The sequence below is a fragment of the Rhineura floridana genome, chromosome 15, assembly GCF_030035675.1.
Source record: "Rhineura floridana isolate rRhiFlo1 chromosome 15, rRhiFlo1.hap2, whole genome shotgun sequence".
In the NCBI taxonomy this organism is placed as follows: Eukaryota; Metazoa; Chordata; class Lepidosauria; order Squamata; family Rhineuridae; genus Rhineura; species Rhineura floridana.
Window position 1 is genome coordinate 29,467,190 of NC_084494.1, and position 23,007 is coordinate 29,490,196.

Below are 23,007 nucleotides of genomic sequence, written 5' to 3' on the forward strand. Positions count from 1 at the left end.
AATATCAGGCTATCATACACAGTGCTTTCAGGGATTTTGCCGGGACTGCATGGTTGCGATATGATGAGAATGTATGTCAGTGTGCTGCCCTCGGTCCCACACTGCGACGGGATGTCAAACATCAAGGCATGTGGGTATGCTGCATGACCCCCTCACCACCCATACAGAGTGAATGGGCTGATAGTAGGCATATCTTAGTAAGAGTGCAGGCAACAGCTCCTGGCAGCAGTGGGTTCATTCACACCAGGTGTGCTGGAGTTACAACAGTGAGGGTTGCTGTACCTGTCGCCCCTGCCGTTTTAAGCATGCCTGCAGTATCTGTGGAACAGACTATCCCAGCTCTTCCTGTGGCCATGCTCACCAAGTTAGGCCCACTGGTGGAGAACAACGCACACACTGGAAAGGAGTGGACGGTGGCTCAGGTATGCCACAAGGCCAGTAACCCTATACAGCCTGGTGCCCTGTCCCGTCTTCTTGATACATATCCCGACAGGGCAGCAGCCTCTTATCTGTTGGCTAGTTTTTCTGAAGCCTTTCAGATCCCCTATAGGGGTCCTCGTGTGCCCCCTCAGTTGCCCAATCAGGCTTCAATCAGAGTCCTGGAGGATGTGATTGCTGTCAAATTAGCCAAAAAATTGCAGCTGACATGATCTCAGGTCCTTTTCCCTCCCCCCCCGTCTGGTCTCTGGATCTCGCCCCTTGGCATTGTACCAAAGAAACAACAAGGTGAATACTGTCTTATTCATAACCTGTCTTTCCCCAAAAGGGGATCCGTTAATGATGGTATCTCTACTGAGGTAGCACTGGTTGGGTACACATCTTGAAATGAGGATTATTCATTTCCCAAGCACTTAGCTCACCCTTCCTCCAAGGAGTGGAAGGCTCCTTAAAAGCAGTCATATTGTGGATTTAACACCATTTTGTTTCAGTGCTGACCTCTACTTGTTATTTATTTGTTGGTGATTATTCTGTTTATATTCCACCTTTTCCACAAGGAGCTCAAGAAGGTGTACCAACATGGTTGCCCTTCCCATTTTATCCTCACAACAACCTTGCGTGATAGGTTAGGATGAGAGGTAATGATTGGCCCAATATCACCCAGTGAGCTTCATGGCTAAGCAGGGATTTGAACCCTGGACTCCCAGGTCCCAACCTGTCACTCAAACCACTACACTACACCGGCTCTTTTTGTCCCCAAAGGCAATGAAACTAAGCAAATGCCAAATCATTTCTTTTCATTTCATTTTTATTCATTTTCACTCATAAAAACATAAAGGAAGACATCCTTCTGAATCGGAAGCAGGTAACGTTGCATGCGAATAACAAGGTGGCTTGCCTCAGTGCTGAGTTGCTGCAAGCGGTTCATTACAGAAGCCCAAAGAGAGCCAAGAAAAGGGATCCAGGTGATGGAGGGACCTGGTTGTTTAATAGGTATCAAGCTGATGGAATAGCCTGCTTGGCCAGTTGACATCCAGCTTTTGCCAAAGAAATACCAATATCGGCCAAGCTCACTTTGCCACTTTGCAATGCAGCACAGAAAGACTCCGTAGTACAGCCCTTCAGGGTGATGCTCATACTCTCCCCTAAACAGGAAAAGATCAGGGCAGGGATGTCCCTTCAGTCATTACTGCCCAAACACATTCGTTCATCAAGTTTATAGCCTGCTTTTGCATTGGAGTGCTCAAGGTGGCTAAGAAAATCAAAACTACCTAAAGAAACTGCTTTTCTCCTGGTTCTTGTACATACATATTTCCCTGACTGTGACCCTTGAACATGTGAAGTTATGTTATGTTGTTAGGTTATATTAAATGTATTGATACCCCGCCTTTCGGCCAAAGGCCCTCAAGGTGGCTTACAAAGAAAAATAAACACAAATATAAAAATACATCAATAAAAATACATCCATAAAAGCAATACAATTTACAAAAATTAAAGTAAATAACAAATAACATTAATTAAGAAAAAATGGCCAGGAAAGCCTTTAGCCACGTATTTGGTTGTGGGAAGGAGCTGGAAAACGGGTGTGTTATTTGGGCATAAAGTTGCTTTATGATTAACAGAATCATAAAGCTCATTACATTACATTAGCTCAGTACTATGTGAAGAGGGAAGAGGAACTCATTTGTTTCACATTTAAACGAAAACCTAGCTAATTCACACTTCCTGAACCAATATGCAACCCAGAATGAAATCTTGCTTCAAAATTTGCACATCTCCTGATTTTGTGATGTTTGATAAATGTATATTACTCATATAAACTGCGTGCAAAAATGTGTTTATTAGGAGAAATGTACATGGAAATGCATATGAATTTCCATGCAGACTTTTTTTTAAAGAAAGGAATTGCAAACTGATGAGGAAATGAGGTGAGCTGAACTTAAGATTGGCAAAATGAGAAGTTGAGAAAAAAAATGAAATTGACTAATTAGGCCATCTCTAGCATAATACACTCCAGTTCACAGTGACTCTCTAAGATCAGAGACAGAGTGCCTTTTCTAGCTCTGCCATTAACAAACTTCCAAGTTGGAGATGCCCAGGAACCAGATCTGGTCTCTCCCTGACCCAAATATATGTGCTTTCTCTGTCATTTATCCCCAACCCCCGTGTTTACATATGCATTTGGATCCATGTACTCTCAGAGCCTGGAAAAGTTACTTTTTTAAATTACAACTTCCATCAGCCCCAGACAGCATGGCCACTGGATTGGGCTGATGGGAGTTGTAGTTCAAAAAAGTAACTTTTCCAAGCTCTGCGTCTGCCTCCCTTGCAAGGTGACATCACTGGAGCTAAAAATCAGTCCACACCCAAGAGGATGGGCAGGGCCAGGAGCAGAATCTCTTCCGCTGGAGGTTGAGCTGCACCCCCACTCTATAACCTCCTCCCCCATCTGTTGTTTTTGTCTGTGCATCAGTGGTGGCAGGACAAGCATGCTCTGGGGCCTCACACCTGGCAGTGCCTTGATCATCAAAGGACCCTACAGAATGTAGAGTTCTTCCAGAGTAGAAGAACTCTGTGGGCAAGGTGGCCCCAAAGAGTGCCTGTGCTGCTACTGCTGCTGCTGCTTTTCCATTGTGGCAGCAAATACTCATTAAAGTCCAGCAGTCATAAACTGTGTAAAGTTTAACAGCTTCTGGCTGTTAAAGTTTAAACCAGCCTTGCTGTGGAAACCTGGCAGTAGCAGGGTGTTCTCTAGTGTTGCCTCACTCACAGTGACACCCTCTGAGGAAGGATCCCTCCGCAGAATGAGGCCTAGATGATCCAACACCATCAGACATCCTGGAAAGGGGAGCTGCTGACTATTTTTGCAGCAGTAGCCAAGTGGCAACAGCACTCCCACAGAGCTATAAGCAGTGGCAGAAGGAGGTAGCTGAGTGAGGGAATGCAGATCCGTTGCCCTTCCCAATCCGGCACTTGAGACAAAGGTGGCTACCAGCTGGGGAGGAGAGAAGGGAACTCAAAAGCAACATGCAATATGCAATCAATTACCTTTTATGGTTTGTGTGGCCAGCTCAAAGCAGTAGTTCTCAGATCCGGTACAGTCCAGCAACTCTGGATAGCAGTCGCTTGACAAGGAAAAGCAGGCAGGGCATTGGTTTCCATTGGTTGTGGTGTTGACTGGCGGTACTGCGAAGCAAAAGGTGTCCATCAGCGTAAGGAGAGCACAGTAGGTGACAGACTGACCTGGTGTTTAGAAAATCCTGGGTTCATCTCTTGCCTCTGTGATGAACATCTTGGCCTGGGGGCAAAATACCCTCAACGTCAGCTCTCCCCTCCCCTTCCCTTGCTCTAAACCAGGATAATTGGATATGGCTGGTGGGCTCGATTCTTACCTCCCCTCTTTGGCAGGTGGATGGGGGCACCCACTGGTGAATCACCTGATTCACATTATGTGACCCATGGACAGAGGGACAATGCTTTGCAAGTCCTCATTCAAGCAGGAGTAATAATCTGGGCAAGCAGCCCTGTTTCAACTGTTCACAGCATCCCTAATTTCATCCACAGAAATTAACCCATCTGTCATGCAGATCTTTCATTCCCCCAAAGCTGTCAGTTTCTGGCCAGCATTGTTGATTAATATATGTCATCCAAGGATTAGATATTTTGCCACAGCTGCCAGCACAAAACTCTGGTACTTAACAGCTTGCACTGACTGCCCATGGGTTAACAGGCCAGGTTCAAGGGTTTTGTAATAATTTACAAGGCCCTTCACCACTTGGGTCCAGAATATCTTAAGGACTGCCTGATCTCTTATATTCTGGTTCAATTACTGGGATCTTTGGGGGAGTCTTTGTTGGTGATCCCCCATGGCTTAGATGTATGGAAGCCATGCATTCAGTGTAATGGACCCCAGCCCAATGGAATTCCCTCCCAACTGATATTTAAAAAGGCACTCTCCTTGCTCAACTTCGGGCACATGACTGAGACTTTTTTGTTCCAGCAGGCATTTTAAGGTAATGTTTGGTTTTATGATTATTTTACTGTTCTGTTGTTGGTGTATGGCTTGTTTTAATCTACACTGCTTAGACATGCAAATGATTAATTATGCCATGATGAAATGGCATGTGATTAAATGCCATCAATCAATAAGTAGCCATTAAAGCTTCCAGCCCAGAATGCATCCCCCTCTCTTATGTCACAGCCACAATGGTGTGATCATGCTATTGTCAAGGTAGAAGAAGAGGACATGAAAGAGCAACAACCCTATACCTACATTGAGGAGAGGCTGTGATGCAGGCATCCTCTAAGCAACAGACACCTCTTGCCCTGATGAAATTTCTCTTGCCAAAATCCATGTAAATTGGTTCCAAAAAATTGCAGACTTCATGAGACTGGCAGCTTTTTGCTGCAGCTGGAATGTTGAATCCAGCTGAGGACAAAGAAGAAATACATGCATGTTATTAGAACGTCCCCCTCTGTAAGCCAAACATGGTGTGGCAACTTTTCCCATATAGTTCCTAAGTGTCTGTGATGGCTATGATCGCCTCCATTGTCAGAGTCCCTATGTTTTCAAATACCAGTTGCTGGAAACCACAGGTGGGGAGAGAGCTCTTGTGCTTAGGTCCTCTTTGCAGCCTTCCCATATAGGTATCTGGTTGGTCACTGTGAGAACAGGATGCTGGACTAGATGGACCACTGGCCTGATCCAGCAGGGTTCTTCTTATATTCTTATGTCCGGATAGAGTCTCCAACCAGGGCTTTTCAGGGCCTGCTTGTTTTAATGCAGGGTTGGGGAACGTGTGGCCCTTCAGCTCTCATTGTTGGGCTCTCAGCAAGCCACACCCCTTACCAGCCCTTCTCCATGCCCTCCTTGAGTGCATTTGCCTGCTTGGGATGTGTCCTTGAACTGTGATTGTGCCTCTTGGTTGCCTACCTGAATAGTGTGTATTTATTTATTTTGATTTAACTTAATGTAAACCATCTGAAATTACAGTATGCTTATTGTATGTTTATGTATTCGGATTATTTTTTAAAAAAAGTTCCTTACTGTAAACTATGTCAAGGTCTGTAGACAATATCTTTAAATGGAAGACAATAACAACAACAATAGCAGCAACAAAAAGACAACCTTGAAATTAGCTGCAGAGGAGAAAAGAAACATTAAAAAACAGTCGTAAGCAATTACCAGAATGTGGTAATTTCGAGTCCTTAGGACTCTTTTAAAAGGCCAACAAAGAAAGAGTTGTATGTCTTTCCTTGGGGAGGGTATTCCAAAGATGTGGGGACCCCATGGAAAAGGCATTGTCCCTGGTACTCACCAACCTAACAGTTCCCACTGGTGGATCTTGGAGTGGGAATAGGTGGTGGTCTGCCTCACTATAAAGCATGTTCACCTTTTAAGTCCGTGAAGCTGGCATGGAACCTGTAGCCACTTCACTGTCAAGACTGGGCTTATGATCTCTCTCACCCACCTACTGAGGTTTTGCTCAAACCGACCATGCAGGTATCTTGTCCAGCACTGCAAGTCATCCTACTGCCAACACAGCTGGTGTCATAGGCAATGCAAGTTTCACAATCCAACGAGGCACCTGGAGGAGAGAAGACAAAAGGTGAGCTACAGTAAATGGGATGGATAGACTTCTAAATTATCAGCTCAACAAAAGGGTAAAACCCACCCATTTGTAGTTAAAATGATGCCCCCCGGTTTCTCTTTCATACCACTAGAAGCTTAGACCTATTACACAGTCTCTGTACAATCTGTGCTAAACACATACACAACACACACACAAGGCAACCTAAATGTGCAAACTGAGCAGATCTGTGTACTTTCTTTTATTTTTCATTCTGCATTTTTTTAATTATTGTGCACAATTTCTTCAGGCTTAGCTAGCCATGAAAGGGATCAATGGATAATGCAAAACGCTGGATCCCAGTGGAATCCCCTGGAAATCTGACTGAGACAGATTTAGAAGTTTCTGGGCTTTCAGAATGCACTGCCTAAACACCTTCAAGTGACCCCGCCCACAAGTGTGAGGGCTAGAAAACTTCTGTAGAAATTAAAACAGTTTTTTCAGATGCTGAATTCTGCTCTTAGTGCTACACTCTTTCTTCTTCTGCACTCTTGTGAAATTGCAACACACACCATCTCTGACATTTTGATCAGGGACTGGAGTGAGAGCAACAACATTGCCTTTGTTGCCTCTTCCTAGGATCAAGGAGAACTTGTTGCCTATTCATGTAGCCAAGTTGATTGATGAGCACTCCTAGTATTCTTTTTTTTTTAATAATTTTTTTATTCAAATTTTTTCAAAAGACAAACAAAACAAAGTAAAAAAACATAACAATACAACAACAACAAAATAAAAATAAAATAGTTGACTTCCGATTTGTCGCAGATCAGCTATAAGTATATAATATATATCAAACCTGTCCCTTAATATATACATACAGGATCACTTTTCTCCATAGGCTATCTTAGTTAATCGTCAAATCCCAATATCATCATTTTATTTTGATCTTTCAACAAAAAGTCTAAGAGAGGCTTCCATTCCTTAAGAAATGTATCTGTCGATTTTTCTCTAAGTAAACATGTTAATTTATCCATCTCTACTAAGTCCATTAATTTCAATAGCCATTCTTCCGTTGTTGGTATTGATTCCATTTTCCACTTTTGTGCATATAATAATCTTGCTGCCGTAATCATATATAATATTATTCTTCCATATTTCTTTTCTATTTGTTTATCCATAAAACCCAATAAAAAAAATTCTGGTTTTGACTGAATATTTATCTTTAGAATTTTTTGCATCATCCTACCTATCTGTGCCCAAAATGATTTTGCCTTTTTACACAGCCACCACATATGATAAAATGATCCTTCTTGTTGTTTACATTTCCAACAAACATTAGAAACATTACTATACATTTTTGACAACTTTTCTGGAGTCATGTACCAACAGTACATCATTTTATAGAAATTTTCTTTAAGATTATAGCATAGTGTAAATCTCAAGCCTTTTTTCCACATATTTTCCCATTGATCCATTTGTATGTTATAACCAAATTTTTTTGCCCACTTTACCATACACTCTTTTACTTGTTCTTCCTCCATATCCATTTTCAGTAAGAGTTTATACATTTTCGCAATTATATTTTCATCATTTGTACACAAACCTATTTCAAAATCAGATTTACTTATATCAAACCCATACATTTTCTTGTCCATTTTATATCTTTCTAACAATTGTAAATAGGCAAACCATTGAGAACTATATCCTTCCTTTGTCAGTTGTTCTCTCTCTTTCATTATATATTCTCCATGTACATTTTCTAATAGTTCTTGATAAGTTAACCATTTCTCTTTTCCAGCCATTTCTCTTCTGTATCCTGTAAACATGAATGGCGCCACAGGAGAAGAAGGTTTATGGTTTCAGTGTTCTTTGTCCCCTTCCAATTCCATGCTTGCCTTAGCAACCTAATCTTCTGTTTGCCAGCTTTGTAGAGCAGGGGAGGGGAATTTCCCGCCCATTGGCCTGATTATGCCTGCCAGGCCTCCTCATTAGGCCTGCAAAGCCATTTTGACCAAGGCATGCCCACCTGCCCTAAACTTAATAACATATATGATGGGAGAGGTAAAGGCACAGCTGGTCCAAAGGGGTTTTGCAAGGCAGCTTTGCATACCCTGAAAATCAGCTGATGGTCCATGTGGGCAAAAGCAGGTCACCTGATGTCATTGTGATGTCAGGTGATAGACAGATGGGCAACGCAACCCACAGCTCAAACATACTCCACTTGTGAGGTGGGGAAAATAAGGATCCAGCCTGCCAGCCATTTCCATTTCCCTACCCCTGTAGTAGAGTTATTCTGGATATTTGCACCAATGACTTGACACCATTTGGTGCCACCTTGAATCTGACTTGAGCCCTATTCATCCTAATAGAACAATTCCCTTTTCTATAGGAGATTGGCCACTCTACCTATCGTAAGAAGCACAGAGATGAGGCAGAGTTCCAAGAAAGCTTGCATGGTGATGGGAAGCTCACAGTATGAGTGATGGTAAACTTTATATCTCAGATGAAGCAACCTCTGTGGCCTGAAGTATCTGCAGAAACAGAACAGTAAGCAAGAAGAGTAAGTTTGTTAGCATGCATGGAACCCATCACTACAAGTCACAAAGATGTACTTCAGTCAGAGGTGGTCTATCTATGGCTATGACTGAAAAACCATATTGTTGCCCATTTGAGGAAGTAGTGGAGGTAGCTGCCATACTGGAATCCAACATGGCTATGGTGAATTCACATTTTGGCCAATAATTTAGCCGACTCTCTATTAATGAAGGAGATATGTTGTCGTAGCATTTCTATCATCCTTACATGCAAAGATGTCTATCGTTCTGTTCTGTTCAAAGGGATTCAGAATTGCTACATCAGTTCTGCTTTATTTTAGATTACCTCAGCATGAAAAACCTCCAAGGGAGTTGATATGAGAGTTGCCCTTAAGCTGGTCTGCTTTGTAAGCTGAAGCTACAATCTTCAGTATCTCTGGGTCTCCAGGTAGGGCCGGGAATATCCACCATCTGAAATCTGCTGCCAGTCAGTGTGGACCAGGGGTGAGGAACTTCTGGCCCACAGGCCTAATTAGGTCTACCAAACTTCTCCATTTGGGTTGCAAGGCTGTTTTGGCCAAGCCAAGCTCATCTGCCCTACCCCAGACATCATATATAACATCATGTGTGCAGCAGGTAAAGATGTAGCTGGGTAAAAGGGGTTTTGAAGGCACCTCCAATCATCTAATGTGGTACCTGCAAAGTGCTGTACCTCTGCCTACATGGCCAGATCCAGTTCCCCACCCCTAGGGTAGACAATACTGAGTGAGAGGGACCAAGAAACTGACTCAATATATGGCAGATCCCTAGGTTCCTGAAAGCATGTCAGAGTCCAGTGATGAAGAAGAAGGACAACTTGGAACCCACACAATGAATAATATGCCGTTAAGTAGATTTCCAGTAAATGACTAGCCAAAGTACACTTACTGGGATGTATGAATACACAAGGAACCCGTTCAACATAATACTCTTGCTCGGTTTGACACATTTTATGAGGAATAATACTCGTATTCCCATTTGCGCATCTGGCACATGGACATATTTTGATGGGTGTGTTCTCTGACAAATTCCTGAAGTAGAAAGATGCAGTAACTATGTGCATGTATCTGTGTGTGTGTTGCACCACATTCCTTCCTGCTTTACAGTTATCATTTTATAATGATAAGTCTGTGCTACTGGAAAGTTAGTCAAACATTAATATATTAACAGAAGATCACACACCCTGAATCTAGGGATGGAGGGGAAATCTGATTCAGTTTGATTTAAAGCTGAATCTATCAAATTCACACTTTCCGAAACAATATGAGAATTGAAACACAGCCATCCTCTGTAGTTTGCCCTTACCTGAATTTTGGGATGCAGTTCTCCAGCTAAACTATGTTTACAAAAATGCATAGATTAGGGGAAAGTGTGAATAAAAATAAATGTATTCATGAAAATATCATACAAGAATGCATTACATTAGGAGATATTGTTATAAAATGTGTACATTAGTCAAAATTGCATACAAAATATGTTTATTAAGAGAAATATGCACTAAAACGTTGAAGAATTTTCATGAGTATTTTTAGAAACAAAGTTCCCAAATTGCTGTAGAAATGTGGAAAACCAAAATTTAGTTTGGAAAAATGAGAAACTGGGAGAATGGAAATTGACAAATCCTTCCATACCTATCTGAAATGCATTGTTGTTGTGTACCCCCATTCCCTATATAGACTGTTCTTACTCAGGACTCCAACCAGCCTAGAACAAGTGCTTTGTAGTTCTGTTCAAGCCTTTCCAGATGGGCTGGGTGTGTTAGAGAACCATTCCTGACCTCCTCACCTCGGTCTTCCCTACCCAGATCAAGCATACAAGCTCAGCATTTTGGTGCAAGGAGGAAGGGCTCTGGAGAGTGGGAGAGGAAACATCTGTCCAATTCCTTTCTTGCTTCCTGAAACATTCTGCATCATGCAGTGGGGGGGAGGTTAACCACATGACATAATCCCCCCTGACCATAATCCCCTTCCAAGATAAACTGGGGCGGGGCAGAGAGCTCTGTTTCCCTCCTTTCTGGTGCATGAAACACTGCTAGGGTAGAGTGTTGGGAAATGTAGTTTTTCCCTGGGTTCCTGATGCTTGTTAGGCACCCTGAGAAAATTATATTTCCCATAGCTTTCTGTGTTAGCCAATCAAGTTATTGATTACCAGTCATTGATTTCCCAAAATATTTCATTTTTTAATTTTTTTAAAAAAAAACAGGTTTCCAAAAGGCATCCAAAAGGGATGTTTTAAGGCCCGAGTGACATATGGAATTCTATACTGGTCAACCCCAAAGAGGACAGACACAGAATGCCTTTTAATTGCTGTATTCACACTTTTACTGTTTTAGATTTTGTTCCATTCACACGTGCAATTTTATCCCTATTCTAATAATCTAACCCCTTTGCAAACATTAGCTAAAATATCCCAACACAGCACAAAATCTTGCTAGATTGGTTGATTAAGACAGTTTGTAGGTGAGTTCTTACCCAAGACTAAAGTTGCATGTAGATAGTTTCTGATGGTAGGGGAGCCATTTGACAAGGACGATGAGAGGGTGAGTGAGCTCCTGCATAGCTTAACATAGGACCTTTTATAGGATGTTCATCCCAGGATCTCTGTAAATGATGATCTAATGGTTTTGCTATATTAGTTTACTCTCTTGTCACATCACCCTCACAGTCCCCTGTTCTTACCTTTTACTCTAAAGGTAAACTTGTTTACTCTTCTAATTCCTTGAACTCTAAAAATGTGCTTATATCATATTTTGTTATATGTTTCTTAATATGACTGACATGCTAAGTGTTGCTTTCCAACCAAACTTTGTTAAATGGAGAGCTTGTTCAAGAGGCTTTCATTTACAGAGCGGAATTCTACAATTCCTCTTTACAGAGATTTCCCCAATATTGTGATTTGCCAGATCAGCACTTACTCCCCCAGAAGTGTTTCACACAACAGAGAGGAAGGAAGGTGGGGAGAGAAACAAAGAACAGGTGCAGACACTAAATAATGAGACAGGGACTCCCAGAGGGTCTAGGGCAGGGGTGGGGAACCTCAGGCCTGAGGTCCAAAGCAGACCTTCAGCCTTCTCAATTTGCCCCATGGAACCCTCCTCAGGCCACCCCCCTCATTGGCCCTGCTTTGCACCCAGGTGTTTTTGCCTGGCTTGAACTCTGATTGCGCCTCTTTCTTGCCTGAAGGGAGGATAGAGAAGGGTGTGTGAGTGTGTGTAGAAATTACCCTATGGTACCGAAGTAAACGTCGCATTGATTCCCACACCCATTTTTGCCTCTGGCCCTCTCCACCACTGACATTTGGCCCTTGGAAGCTTACCCAGAAGGGAATAAGGCCCTGGACTAGGGGCTCATAGGGAGGGATTTTTGAGCACACAGAGGGATGAAAATGTAGAACCAGTCTTCTCAGCATATGCTTGTATTTGCCATGCCCAATCTGGATCGATGCATCTAGTGCAGATGCGGTCAGGGGAGTAGCAGTAACAGAACACAGTTATGACTAGTGAGAGGACAATCTTGTTCTTTCTGAGGTATATTTCAGATTGCAGGAGAAAGCTCCTTTATTTATTTAGAATATTTGTTGACCACCCAACTGGCAAAGGGTGGCAATCCCGGAGGTCAGGAAATAGGCAATTAAGATATTAAAATATTCAAACGTTAATTCAATTTAAAAAAAACACACCATAACCAATTCCATCTCCTGCCTAGAAACGTAGCAAGAACAGTGTATCATTCAAAACCCAGCAGAAACAGCTCGTTCCAATGGGTAGGGGTAAAGAGTTTTAAAAGGCCTGGGAGAATAAAAAACGGTCTTCACCTGACTTCACCCCCCCTCCCCAGGGAATATGGCCCTCAAGAGAAATAATAAAAAGGTTTCCCATCCCTGCTTTGACAGTTGCGGAGAAAGGAGGAGATCCAGGAGTCACATGACTGCCACATAAGTTTTCCCACATGGCAGTCGAAGGCCTATGAATCCTGTCTTACCTTCATCCTCCGTCACCATAGTGATGAAGTTGCTATAGTGACAACAGCTCTTTAGGAGTCGGGACTCGGGTGTTTATATTGATTGTTGTGGCCTTGTAGGTAAAACAAAAACTGATTGATTGACTGAGAAGAAAAGAAATGGCAGGTAGGGACAGGACAAGAGTCCTTCCTCCAGGACTTTCAGAGGTGGTTTTATGATGATGGCATTTATTTATTTATTTATACATATATATATATATATGTACCCCCTCCTTTCTCATGGTGACGTACAGGGTTCTCTTCCCATTTTATCCTCACACCAACCCTGAGAAGCAGGTTAGGCCGAGAGACTGGTCACCCACTGAGTTTCATCACTGAGCGGGGACTTGAACCCTGGTCTACCAGCCAATACATCTCAGTGGCATGAGGGGTTGATGGAGGTACTAGCATTGTGTGAGAAAGTAGCAAAGTTGACACCCTTTCAAACCGTCCCTGCGCCTCTGCCTTTGAAGATGAAGCAGGTGACGTTTTCCCCGTCCACTTTTGTCTCCATCTCAGAAAAAGGTGCAACTCCAAGAGAGGGGCTGCTGTTCAAGGCACAGGTGATCTGTGCTATAAGAAAAGGGGCTACTCCCAAAAGAAGCCAAAGGCAAGGAAACCTAAGCAGAGTGACAGCAAACTGTGGCTTACCAAGTTGGTTTTATGAGTTTAGATCAGATTGGAACAGTTTATTTTTAAGAACCAAAACAAAACAGCAGTCTGCTCAAAACAAAATAGCACATTGTGTCATTACAAGGGGGAAATATGGTTCAGCCAGATGTCCAAAAGCAGCACTGACACAAGTAAGCGCCCAGCTCCCCCCATTTTTTTTTTACCAAAATGCCCCCATCAATTTTGCCACACATCATTGGGGTGGCAAAATTGGGGGGTAGTAGTGCTGTTTTGTGGGACTTGGTGGTGGTGAGTTTGGGGCAATGTAATCCAGTGCTCTTCTTCATGTGCCTGCTCCTCCTGGAACTCACTGCTGCTGCATCCCGAATCCACAGTCTGGGTGAGTGGCAGTGAATGCCGGCGCCAGGAGTTCAGGTCCATGGCACTGCACCCTCTCAACCAGCTAGGGAAAAACTGGATTCAGTTCACATTTAAAGCCAAACCTATCAAATTTGCACTTTCCAAAATAATATGAGAACCAAAACACAGCTATCCTTTGAAATTCACACTTATCCAGATTTTGTCATGTAGTTCTCCAGCCAACCAATGTTTACAAAAATGGATGTGTTAGGGGAAAATGCACATATAAATGAATGTATTCGTGAAAATAACATACAAAATGCATTATATTGGGAATTGCTTGCAAAAATGTGTACATTAGTCAAAACCGCAGCCAAAAATGTGTATTTGGAGAAATTCGCTAAAATGCTGAATTTTTTTCATGAGAATATACATGCTTTCCCTTTTCTTCGTTTTTTTTTAGGGTGGGTGGAGCCATTCCTGCAGCACTGTGATGTGTACTAAGCAGTGTCAGCCCAAATTTCCTCTTCTGCACAGTTACCAAAAGCCCAGAAAATCACTCTTCTGATGCATCTTCTCACATTGTGCTGGTTTAATATAGGCATGTTGCTATTACTTACAAGTAAAGGTAAGCACAGCAGGACACTTACATTCGTAAGTTATGGATCTGAAATGTAATATAATAGAGGGATTTGGGCTTATTAAAAATTTTAAAAGTTTATTGTAGTATGCTAAATAACATTCTTATAAATGTTAATAAGTGGAAATGATAGTTATAAGGTGAACAACTAGATGGGGTTCTATATATTGTTTTATATACATATTGGATTGGGGGGGAGATGGATTATTTCTTTGAATCCCCTTGCCAGCCTCTGATTTGGGATCTGAAAGGAAGAAACCTGCTGTACTGGTGAGCTTGGAAAAGTTACTCCCATCAGCCCCAGCCAGCATGGCCACTGGATTGGGCTGATGGGAGTTGTAGTTCAAAAAAGTAACTTTTCCAAGCTCTGGGTCAGACTAGTTCCAGCCATAAGTTAATTGATTCAGCCTTTATGAAGGCTAGATTCAACTGTCTCAATTCCGCCCTATTAGAAGGGAGATTCCAGTGCATTCCTTATGCAAATTGCTTATGTCCATGTGGTGTTAACAGCATAGAAACCTTATTTCACGTCGTCTTTGAGTGTTCTTTATATGATGGTATTCGTTCTAAATTTATAACTCCTATTATAAATAAATTTCCTCACAAACCACTTGACCGCTTACTTTTTTATCTTCTGTCTGTGGCTAGCAGGGAAACTACCTTGCTAGTAGCTAAATACATTTTTGCGGCCCAATCATCTCGGAGGGTATTCACCCCTCCAGATGTTCCCATTACTCCATAGTCTTATAACTGTTTTATTGTTCCATAGCTTTTACTCTTTTTATTATGATTGTTCCTGCCACGCTATGTAACTGTTTTACCGTTATATTATGATTGTATCTTCATACTTTTGTTATAATTGTTCATAGAGGGATTCCTGACTGCGCTGGGGGAATTGGAACCTGCTGAAGGTCGCCCGGTCGAAACCCTGGTGATGGAGTGGAATGAGGGAATCACCAGGGCATTAGACCAGGTGGCTCCAAAACGTCCTCTCCCCCTGAATAGAACTCAGACAGCACCGTGGTATACACCCCGGTTGCGTAGTCTGAGGCAGGAGGTGAGACGGCTAGAGCGCCGGTGGCGGAAATCCCGTTCTGAAGATGCTCGGACACAGGTTAGAGCAGCAATAGCCACCTACCAGGTGGCAATAAGGGCAACAAAGAAGGATTTCTTTGCTGCCTCTATTGCATCCTCAGAGTGCTGTCCCAGGAAGCTGTTCCAAGTGGTCCGAAGCCTGGTCGGTCCAGCTGCTCAGGAACCCTTGGAACACTCTAAGGCTTCCTGTGACAAATTGGCAAAGCACTTTGCTGATAAAGTCGAGCACCTGAAGAACTCGATTCCGTACGCTGTGTATGCAGTGGAGGATCCAGAGTTGACCAATTGCAGTCTGGTTCAGTGGGATCGGTTCCAGCCTCTTCCTTCTGAGGATGTGGACAAGGTGCTTTCAACGTTAAAACCTACCACCTGTCTGATTGATCCTTGCCCATCATGGTTTCTTATGAAATGTAGGGAGAAATTAGGCGAAGGGAACAGGGCGGTGGTAAATGCATCCTTGAAGGAGGGTGTAATGCCACCAGCCCTCAAGGAGGCAATTATAAAACCTATTTTAAAAAAGGCCTCCTTGGATCCCCAAGTCTTGAACAACTTTCGCCCCGTTTCAAATTTGCCATTTTTGGGGAAGATCATTGAGCGAGTGGTGGCTGGCCAGTTGTCAGCACACTTGGATGAAATGGATTATTTGGATCCATACCAATCGGGTTTCAGGACTGGACATGGTACTGAAACAGCCTTGGTCGCTCTGGTGGATGATATGAGGAGGGCATTAGATAGGGGAGAATCCACCTTTCTTGTCCTCCTGGATCTCTCGGCGGCTTTTGATACCGTCGACCACGGTATCTTGTTAGATCGCCTGGAAGGATTGGGAATAGGAGGCACTGTTTTGCAGTGGTTCCATTCCTTTCTCTCTGACAGGCATCAACAGGTAGCATTGGGGGATGAGGTTTCAGACCCTTGGCCCCTCACATGTGGAGTGCCACAGGGCTCTATCCTCTCTCCCATGCTATTTAACATCTATGTAAAACCGCTGGGAGCTATCATCAGGAGTTTTGGGCTGCGATGTCACCAATATGCTGATGACACGCGGCTCTATCTCTCCTTTAAATCTTCACCAGAGATGGCTGTGGAGACCTTGTCCAAGTGCCTGGAATCTGTGAGTGGGTGGATGGGAAGGAACAGACTGAAGCTCAATCCTGATAAGACCGAGGTGCTACTTGTGGGTGACAGGTGGAGGTTGGGTGCTGTTGACCTACAGTTTAATGGGGTAAGTTTACCCTTGAAAGATCAGGTCCGCAGCCTCGGGGTGGTTCTTGATTCCAAGCTGTCCATGGAGGCTCAGATTTCGGCAGTGAGCCGGGCAGCTTGGTACCAATTACATCTCATACGGAGGCTGCAACCCTACCTCCCTATTCATCAGCTCCGACTGGTGGTACACGCCCTGGTCACCTCTCGATTAGACTACTGCAATGCGCTCTACGTGGGGTTACCCTTGAAAACGGTCCGGAAACTACAACTGGTGCAGAATGCGGCGACGCGGTTGCTTACAAACAGCCGCCGCCGTGATCACATCACGCCAGTATTATTTCACCTACATTGGCTTCCAGTTGTTTTCCGGGCCCAATTCAAGGTGTTGGTATTAACCTTTAAAGCCCTATACGGTCTCGGCCCAGTTTACCTGAAGGAGCGCCTCCAGTACCACAAATTAAGCCGCCCAACCAGATCAGCCACACAGGGCCTTCTCTCAGTCCCACCAACGAAAACAGCTAGGTTGGTAGGGACTAGAGAGAGGGCATTTTCAGTGGTGGCCCCCACTCTCTGGAACTCCCTCCCATTCGATCTTCGCCATGCCCCTTCCCTGGATACATTCCGCCGGGCCTTAAAAACTTGGCTCTTTGGACAGGCCTTTAGGATTTCCGGGGAGGGCTAACTTTTTTGGGATACTTATTATCTATTGATTGCCCTAACTGATCTCATGCTGTTGTGATTAATGACTTCATTGTATTTTATCTGTATTGTATTGTATTGTACTGAATTTTAGTTTGTACGTCGCCTAGAGTGGCTTCGGCCAGATAGGCGACACAAAAATTAAATTTTATTATTATTATTATTATTATCCCTGTAGCCTTCCTGTATGACACCCCGTCCCCTGACAGCCCCAGATTTCTCTGAGCAGTCCAATCTGATCTGGGACAAGCTGAGGCTGTCTTCACGCCTCACCCACATCCCCCCCTCCAAATTGGTCCAATTCATTTCAGGATTCAGGCTTTGGCTGAATCTAGTACTCAGCCTTTGTTATAATCTCCCTGCAGACTTTTGAGGCCAGCATGTGAAGCCCATGAGAGGAAGGGGTCAGGCCTTAGGAATACATGGGAATGCTGGGGCCACAGTTTGACTCACACGCTCAGCTGAATCCCTGAAGCAGTCTCATCTCAGACAGAATAGATAGGGCATTACTTTAACCCTACTGTTGTGCAATTCATGGACTCTTCCCTATAAATCAAGGAGTTGTGACTGATCCTGAGGCCTTCCAGATGTTGCTGGAGTCCAACAACAGCTGGAGGGACACGAATTCCCCATCCCTGCTATAAATGCTGTGATATCAACCAGGTATCAAAGCAAAGCAAGCAATGATGGACATAACTATCCTGGACTGATAGAAAATCTGCCCCAGACTCTCTCTCTCTCTGTCATTTCCTCCAAGGAGTTCAAAGTGGTGTACATGATTCTCCCTCTCTATTTTATCCTCACAGCAACCCTGTGAGGGAATTTAGGCTGAGAGACAGTGACTGGCCCAAGGTTATCCAGTGAGCTTCATGGCTGAGTGGGGATTCAAATCCTTTTCTCCCAGGTCCTAGCCCAACATTCTAACCCCTACACCACACTGGCTGTCAAGTCACTCAGCAGCATTGGAGGGACTGAAAAAGTAGTTCAATGAAGAAAGCATTTGATCTCTGTGATTTCTCTCCTTATAAGAACATAAGAACATAAGAAGAGCCTGCTGGATCAGGCCAGTGGCCCATCTAGTCCAGCATCCTGTTCTCACAGTGGCCAACCAGGTGCCTGGGGGAAGCCCGCAAGCAGGACCTGAGTGCAAGAACACTCTCCCCTCCTGAGGCTTCCGGCAAGTGGTTTTCAGAAGCATGCTGCCTCTGACTAGGGTGGCAGAGCACAGCCATCACGGCTAGTAGCCATTGATAGCCCTGTCCTCCATGAATTTGTCTAATCTTCTTTTAAAGCCATCCAAGCTGGTGGCCATTATTGCATCTTGTGGGAGCAAATTCCATAGTTTAACTATACGCTGAGTAAAGAAGTACTTCCTTTTGTCTGTCCTGAATCTTCCAACATTCAGCTTCTTTGAATGTCCACGAGTTCTAGTATTATGAGAGAGGGAGAAGAACTTTTCTCTATCCACTTTCTCAATGCCATGCATAATTTTATACACTTCTATCATGTCTCCTCTGACCTGCCTTTTCTCTAAACTAAAAAGCCCCAAATGCTGCAATCTTTCTTCGTAAGGGAGTCGCTCCATCCCCTTGATCATTCTGGTTGCCCTCTTCTGAACCTTTTCCAACTCTAGAATATCCTTTTTGAGATGAGGCGACCAGAACTGTACACAGTATTCCAAATGCGGCCGCACCATAGATTTATACAACAGCATTATGATATCGGCTGTTTTATTTTCAATACCTTTCCTAATTATCGCTAGCATGGAATTTGCCTTTTTCACAGCTGCCCCACACTGGGTCAACATTTTCATCATGCTGTCCACTACAACCCCGAGGTCTCTCTCCTGGTCGGTCACCGCCAGTTCAGACCCCATGAGCGTATATGTGAAATTCAGATTTTTTGCTCCAATATGCATAATTTTACACTTGTTTATATTGAATTGCATTTGCCATTTTTCCGCCCATTCACTCAGTTTGGAGAGGTCTTTTTGGAGCTCTTCGCAATCCCTTTTTGTTTTAACAACCCTGAACAATTTCGTGTCGTCAGCAAACTTGGCCACTTCACTGCTCACTCCTAATTCTAGGTTATTAATAAACAAGTTGAAAAGTACAGGTCCCAATACCGATCCTTGAGGGACTCCACTTTCTACAGCCCTCCATTGGGAGAACTGTCCGTTTATTCCTACTCTCTGCTTTCTGCTTCTTAACCAATTCCTTATCCACAAGAGGACCTCTCCTCTTATTCCATGACTGCTAAGCTTCCTCAGAAGCCTTTGGTGAGGTACCTTGTCAAACGCTTTTTGAAAGTCTAAGTACACTATGTCCACTGGATCACCTCTATCTATATGCTTGTTGACACTCTCAAAGAATTCTTATCATCTTTGTAGCCTTGTTCTTCTTCCTTCCCAAGTCTGCCTTCCTCATTTTCCCCCTCACAGTGCCACTTCCAAACATGACAGTCAATGGGAAGAAATGTCCAGCTTGCTTTTCTGTGAATGCAGGTCGATGCAAGCAAGAACAGATTGCCCACTGTGAGGGAGACCAAAACTATTGCTTTGATATGTCTGGCATCGCAGAGTTTGCATTCAGTGGAACTCTAGGTAACTCTTCCCACCAGTATCCAAACCACACTAATGCTCCGAAATGTCCATTGGTATAGAACAATAGCTACCAGGATGTGTGTGTTGATCTGGCTTGGGGAGCTATTCTGGTCATATCCACTTATATCCACCCAGTGTGCATGGGAATATTGGAGTGGCATGTGTTTGCCCACTCGTCACCCCCAGCATAAATTCTCACACATTCTTTTGGACACATAAATAGGGCTATAGTCACTAGTTCTGTGCACTGAATTTGGCTGAGGCCCAAGCCAGACTGAGCCCATTCAGATGTTTCTGGGCCTTCACTGAGTTGGGTTCTGACAGCCACATCTTGTGACAACCCAGATTGACCCAGGGCTGTCAGGGGGTAGAGTATTAGGCAGGAAGAAGAGACATCCACGGCTCTCCTTCCTTCCTGATGTGCAGAGGCAGTGATTCTCCCGGGGGGGGGAGGGCAGGTGCTGTTTTGTAAGGGGCTTTCTGGCAGAAAAGCCCTTTGCAAAATAGAATTCCTCAGGATGGCTCCCTGCTGCATGATGCTATTTTTAAAAGAGCCAGAGGGACAATCCTGGGGGATGCCGTTTTGCAAAGGGCTTTCCTAACCATTTGCAAAACAGCATCTCCCAGGATCTCCCCTTTCTGCGCAATGCTGTTTTGTGACCACTAGTGATGTCTAACCACTGTCAGCCCCACCTTATGATGTGCAGCCCACCTCTGGCCACCCCCAGTCAGGAACGTCAGGTTTATTTTTACCTTTCACCGCACTAGCACAGATCTCAAAAGACCCCCCTGCTAGGCCACACTACCCAACACTCTGTATCCCTTATAGCCTATAGACTGTGTCTTAGTCTCTGCCTGGCTATCTCGATACCTTGTGTCTATGGGTATAGGTAATTTCCAACCCCCAACCCCCCCGAAGCCTTTGCCTCTGAAGCTTACAGCTCTGGGTTTCTCTGTGGTACTGGATACAATATCTTTTCCTCCGCCGCTGCCACCATTCGATACAATTACTTTTCAGCCTTGGTTACTCTGCCATCCCCCCTGGTCTGTGTATCCCAGCTGAAGAATCAGGCTTTTAGTAAACCAAGAAATATTTATTAAGCATTAAAGATAACAAGATTACTTAAGACATTGTTTACATGCGTATGGTTTCATATATGTTCTCTTATGTACTTTACTTCCTAATAATTGCCTCAGAACTCCTATTTCACTCTCTCAACAGCCACCTTATACTCTCCACACCAACCTCTCCAACACACCATCAACACACCCCCACAAAACACCACCACGATTCAACTGTCATCCTCTCATTTATACTTCCAGCCATTCAAACACTCAGCCAATTATCCTGCATTCTACAGCCCATGTACTCCCCTTCCTCACTCACTCCACTTACCATATGTCTTATATTAAACCATCACTTACCATATTTGCATTACAATCAGGAACATCACAGAGCCCCACCCCAAAAACTTATTCAGGAGTCGCCTAAGCCAGCTTGGGTGGTCCCCAGGTTGGCCTGATGTCCCTCCCGGATTGCAGCCACAGGGCAGTTGTGTGTGTGTGTGTGTGTGTCTGTTCACAGCCCTAATGGTAATTCTCCAAAATGAATCCCACAATAGGCTCTGAAATGGCAAAGAAGTCAGGAATCCAGTGAGATATATAAGGCAGCTCCCTGGTTTCCTATGTACTCCTGACCAAAATATTTTTTTTTCCCAATCCCAGGATACTGCAAGTCCTCTGATGCTGACTGACTGCCATATCCTTCCAATGTCTCTGCAGAATATGGACCCCTGGCCATCCTAATTGCCATCAAGGGCTGTGTGAATGAGGCATTCTGTGATGCTTTCCACGAGGGTATTTTCTATATCACCACATTCCGTGCGATCGGAACAGGGACTTGCAAGCTTGCCTCTGAGCCGGCTCATGCTGCTCCCCGATTGTTTGGATTCCTCCTTCCTGCCTTTGCTGGGCTCCTTCTTCTGATCATCTTTGCTTGATTTTTTTCCAACAAAAAGATCCAGAGGATCCCATTTGATCAGTTCTTCCTCCCAATATGCTTGTGGCCAACCAAAAGCCACAAGCAGACCAAAGGCATTACAGAGAAGAAGACCTCAATGTGCTCAATTACACAGGTGTCCATGTGTTATTTTCCGCTTATGGTGTCCAGCCGTAGCCCAGCATAGTGACATTCAAGACCTACCCATCAAGCGGGGACTGAAGGAACTAGGAATTGCGAGTGATCACCAGTGGATACCATGGCGGGTTGTAGCTAAAGAAGGATGGCTGAGGCTTCGCAGCTTAAGTGAGGGGTAGCCAATGTGGAGCCATACAGATGTTGTGCACTATTCCCATCATCCCTGATCACTGGCTGTGGTGGCTGGGGCTGATGGGAATTGTAGTCCAAATATCTGAAGGGCACCAGGTTGGCTGCCCCTGGCTTAGGTGTTATAGCAATGCTATTCCTGGGAGGTGTAGTGCCCAATGTGGGCTAATGGTCATCACTCGACACTGTGCTTATTGGGTGCTACCTCCAATGCACACCCAGTTCCCATATTCTTGACATGGTGCTGCTAATTTCACCTTCCAGGGAAAAACATGGGGGACAGCAGCCAGCAGTGCTCTCACCCACTCTTTCCGTGTGTATTAGAGGCAGGGTAATTACTAGGGCTGTGCATATCCCCGCAATCCAAACTTTGATTCACCCTCAATCCTACCTGGGATAATTTGAGCCTGGCCCAACCAAGGTCCGGGCCTCAAAATGATTTGGCGGTGGAGCAGCCCCAATGTTTAATTAGGGTTTTAAATTCTAAGTAAACATGTGGTCAGTGGGGGGGAGAAAGAGTTGCTGTGCTCAGTCCTGCTTTGCCAGTGTATTCTCTGTGGGGAATGCGCTGACAAAGCAGACCCCTGCAAAGGGCAGGACTGAACCCTCCACTCAGCTGATAAGCAGAGAGTTCCCTGCAGGGAAGCACTGGTGAAGCAGAACCTGCAGAGGCTGCCTACCTCTTCTAATCCCCCCCCCAACTGCCAGACTACCCCACTTTATGACTTAATCTGGCCAAAGTTTGGATTGGCTTGAATTGGGTCAATTTGGTTCAAGATCTGGCCTTTGGCTGGATCCAGTGCACTACCCTAGCAATTATACAACAAGCACAGTTGGATGACTTTTTTAGGCAATGTAAATAGTATCACCCCTTCTGCCCTCTTTTTT

At 44.2% G+C, this 23,007-nt stretch overlaps 1 protein-coding gene across 1 annotated transcript; it reads right to left on the reverse strand.

The window, feature by feature from the left end:
• Nucleotides 1-1,434: 1,434 nt before the first annotated feature.
• On the reverse strand, nt 1,435-12,580 carry LOC133370867 (phospholipase A2 inhibitor gamma subunit B-like). The gene is made up of 5 exons (XM_061597746.1): nt 12,562-12,580; nt 5,910-6,026; nt 4,712-4,867; nt 3,487-3,624; nt 1,435-1,583 (listed from the first exon to the last, which is right to left on the reverse strand). The coding sequence occupies exons 1-5, from the start codon at nt 12,578-12,580 to the stop codon at nt 1,435-1,437; spliced, it is 579 nt and encodes a 192-aa protein (XP_061453730.1).
• Between the last annotated feature and the right edge of the window lie 10,427 nt (nt 12,581-23,007).

Excerpts from the sequence above, each read along its gene's own strand:
- LOC133370867 (XM_061597746.1), bottom strand. Across the intron at positions 4,868-5,909 it reads TTTGAGCAAAACCTCAGTAG|CTGGATTCAACATTCCAGCT; the intron begins GTGGGTGAGAGA and ends CTTTGTCCTCAG. Across the intron at positions 3,625-4,711 it reads CATCACAGCCTCTCCTCAAT|TACCGCCAGTCAACACCACA; the intron begins GTAGGTATAGGG and ends TTTGCTTCGCAG.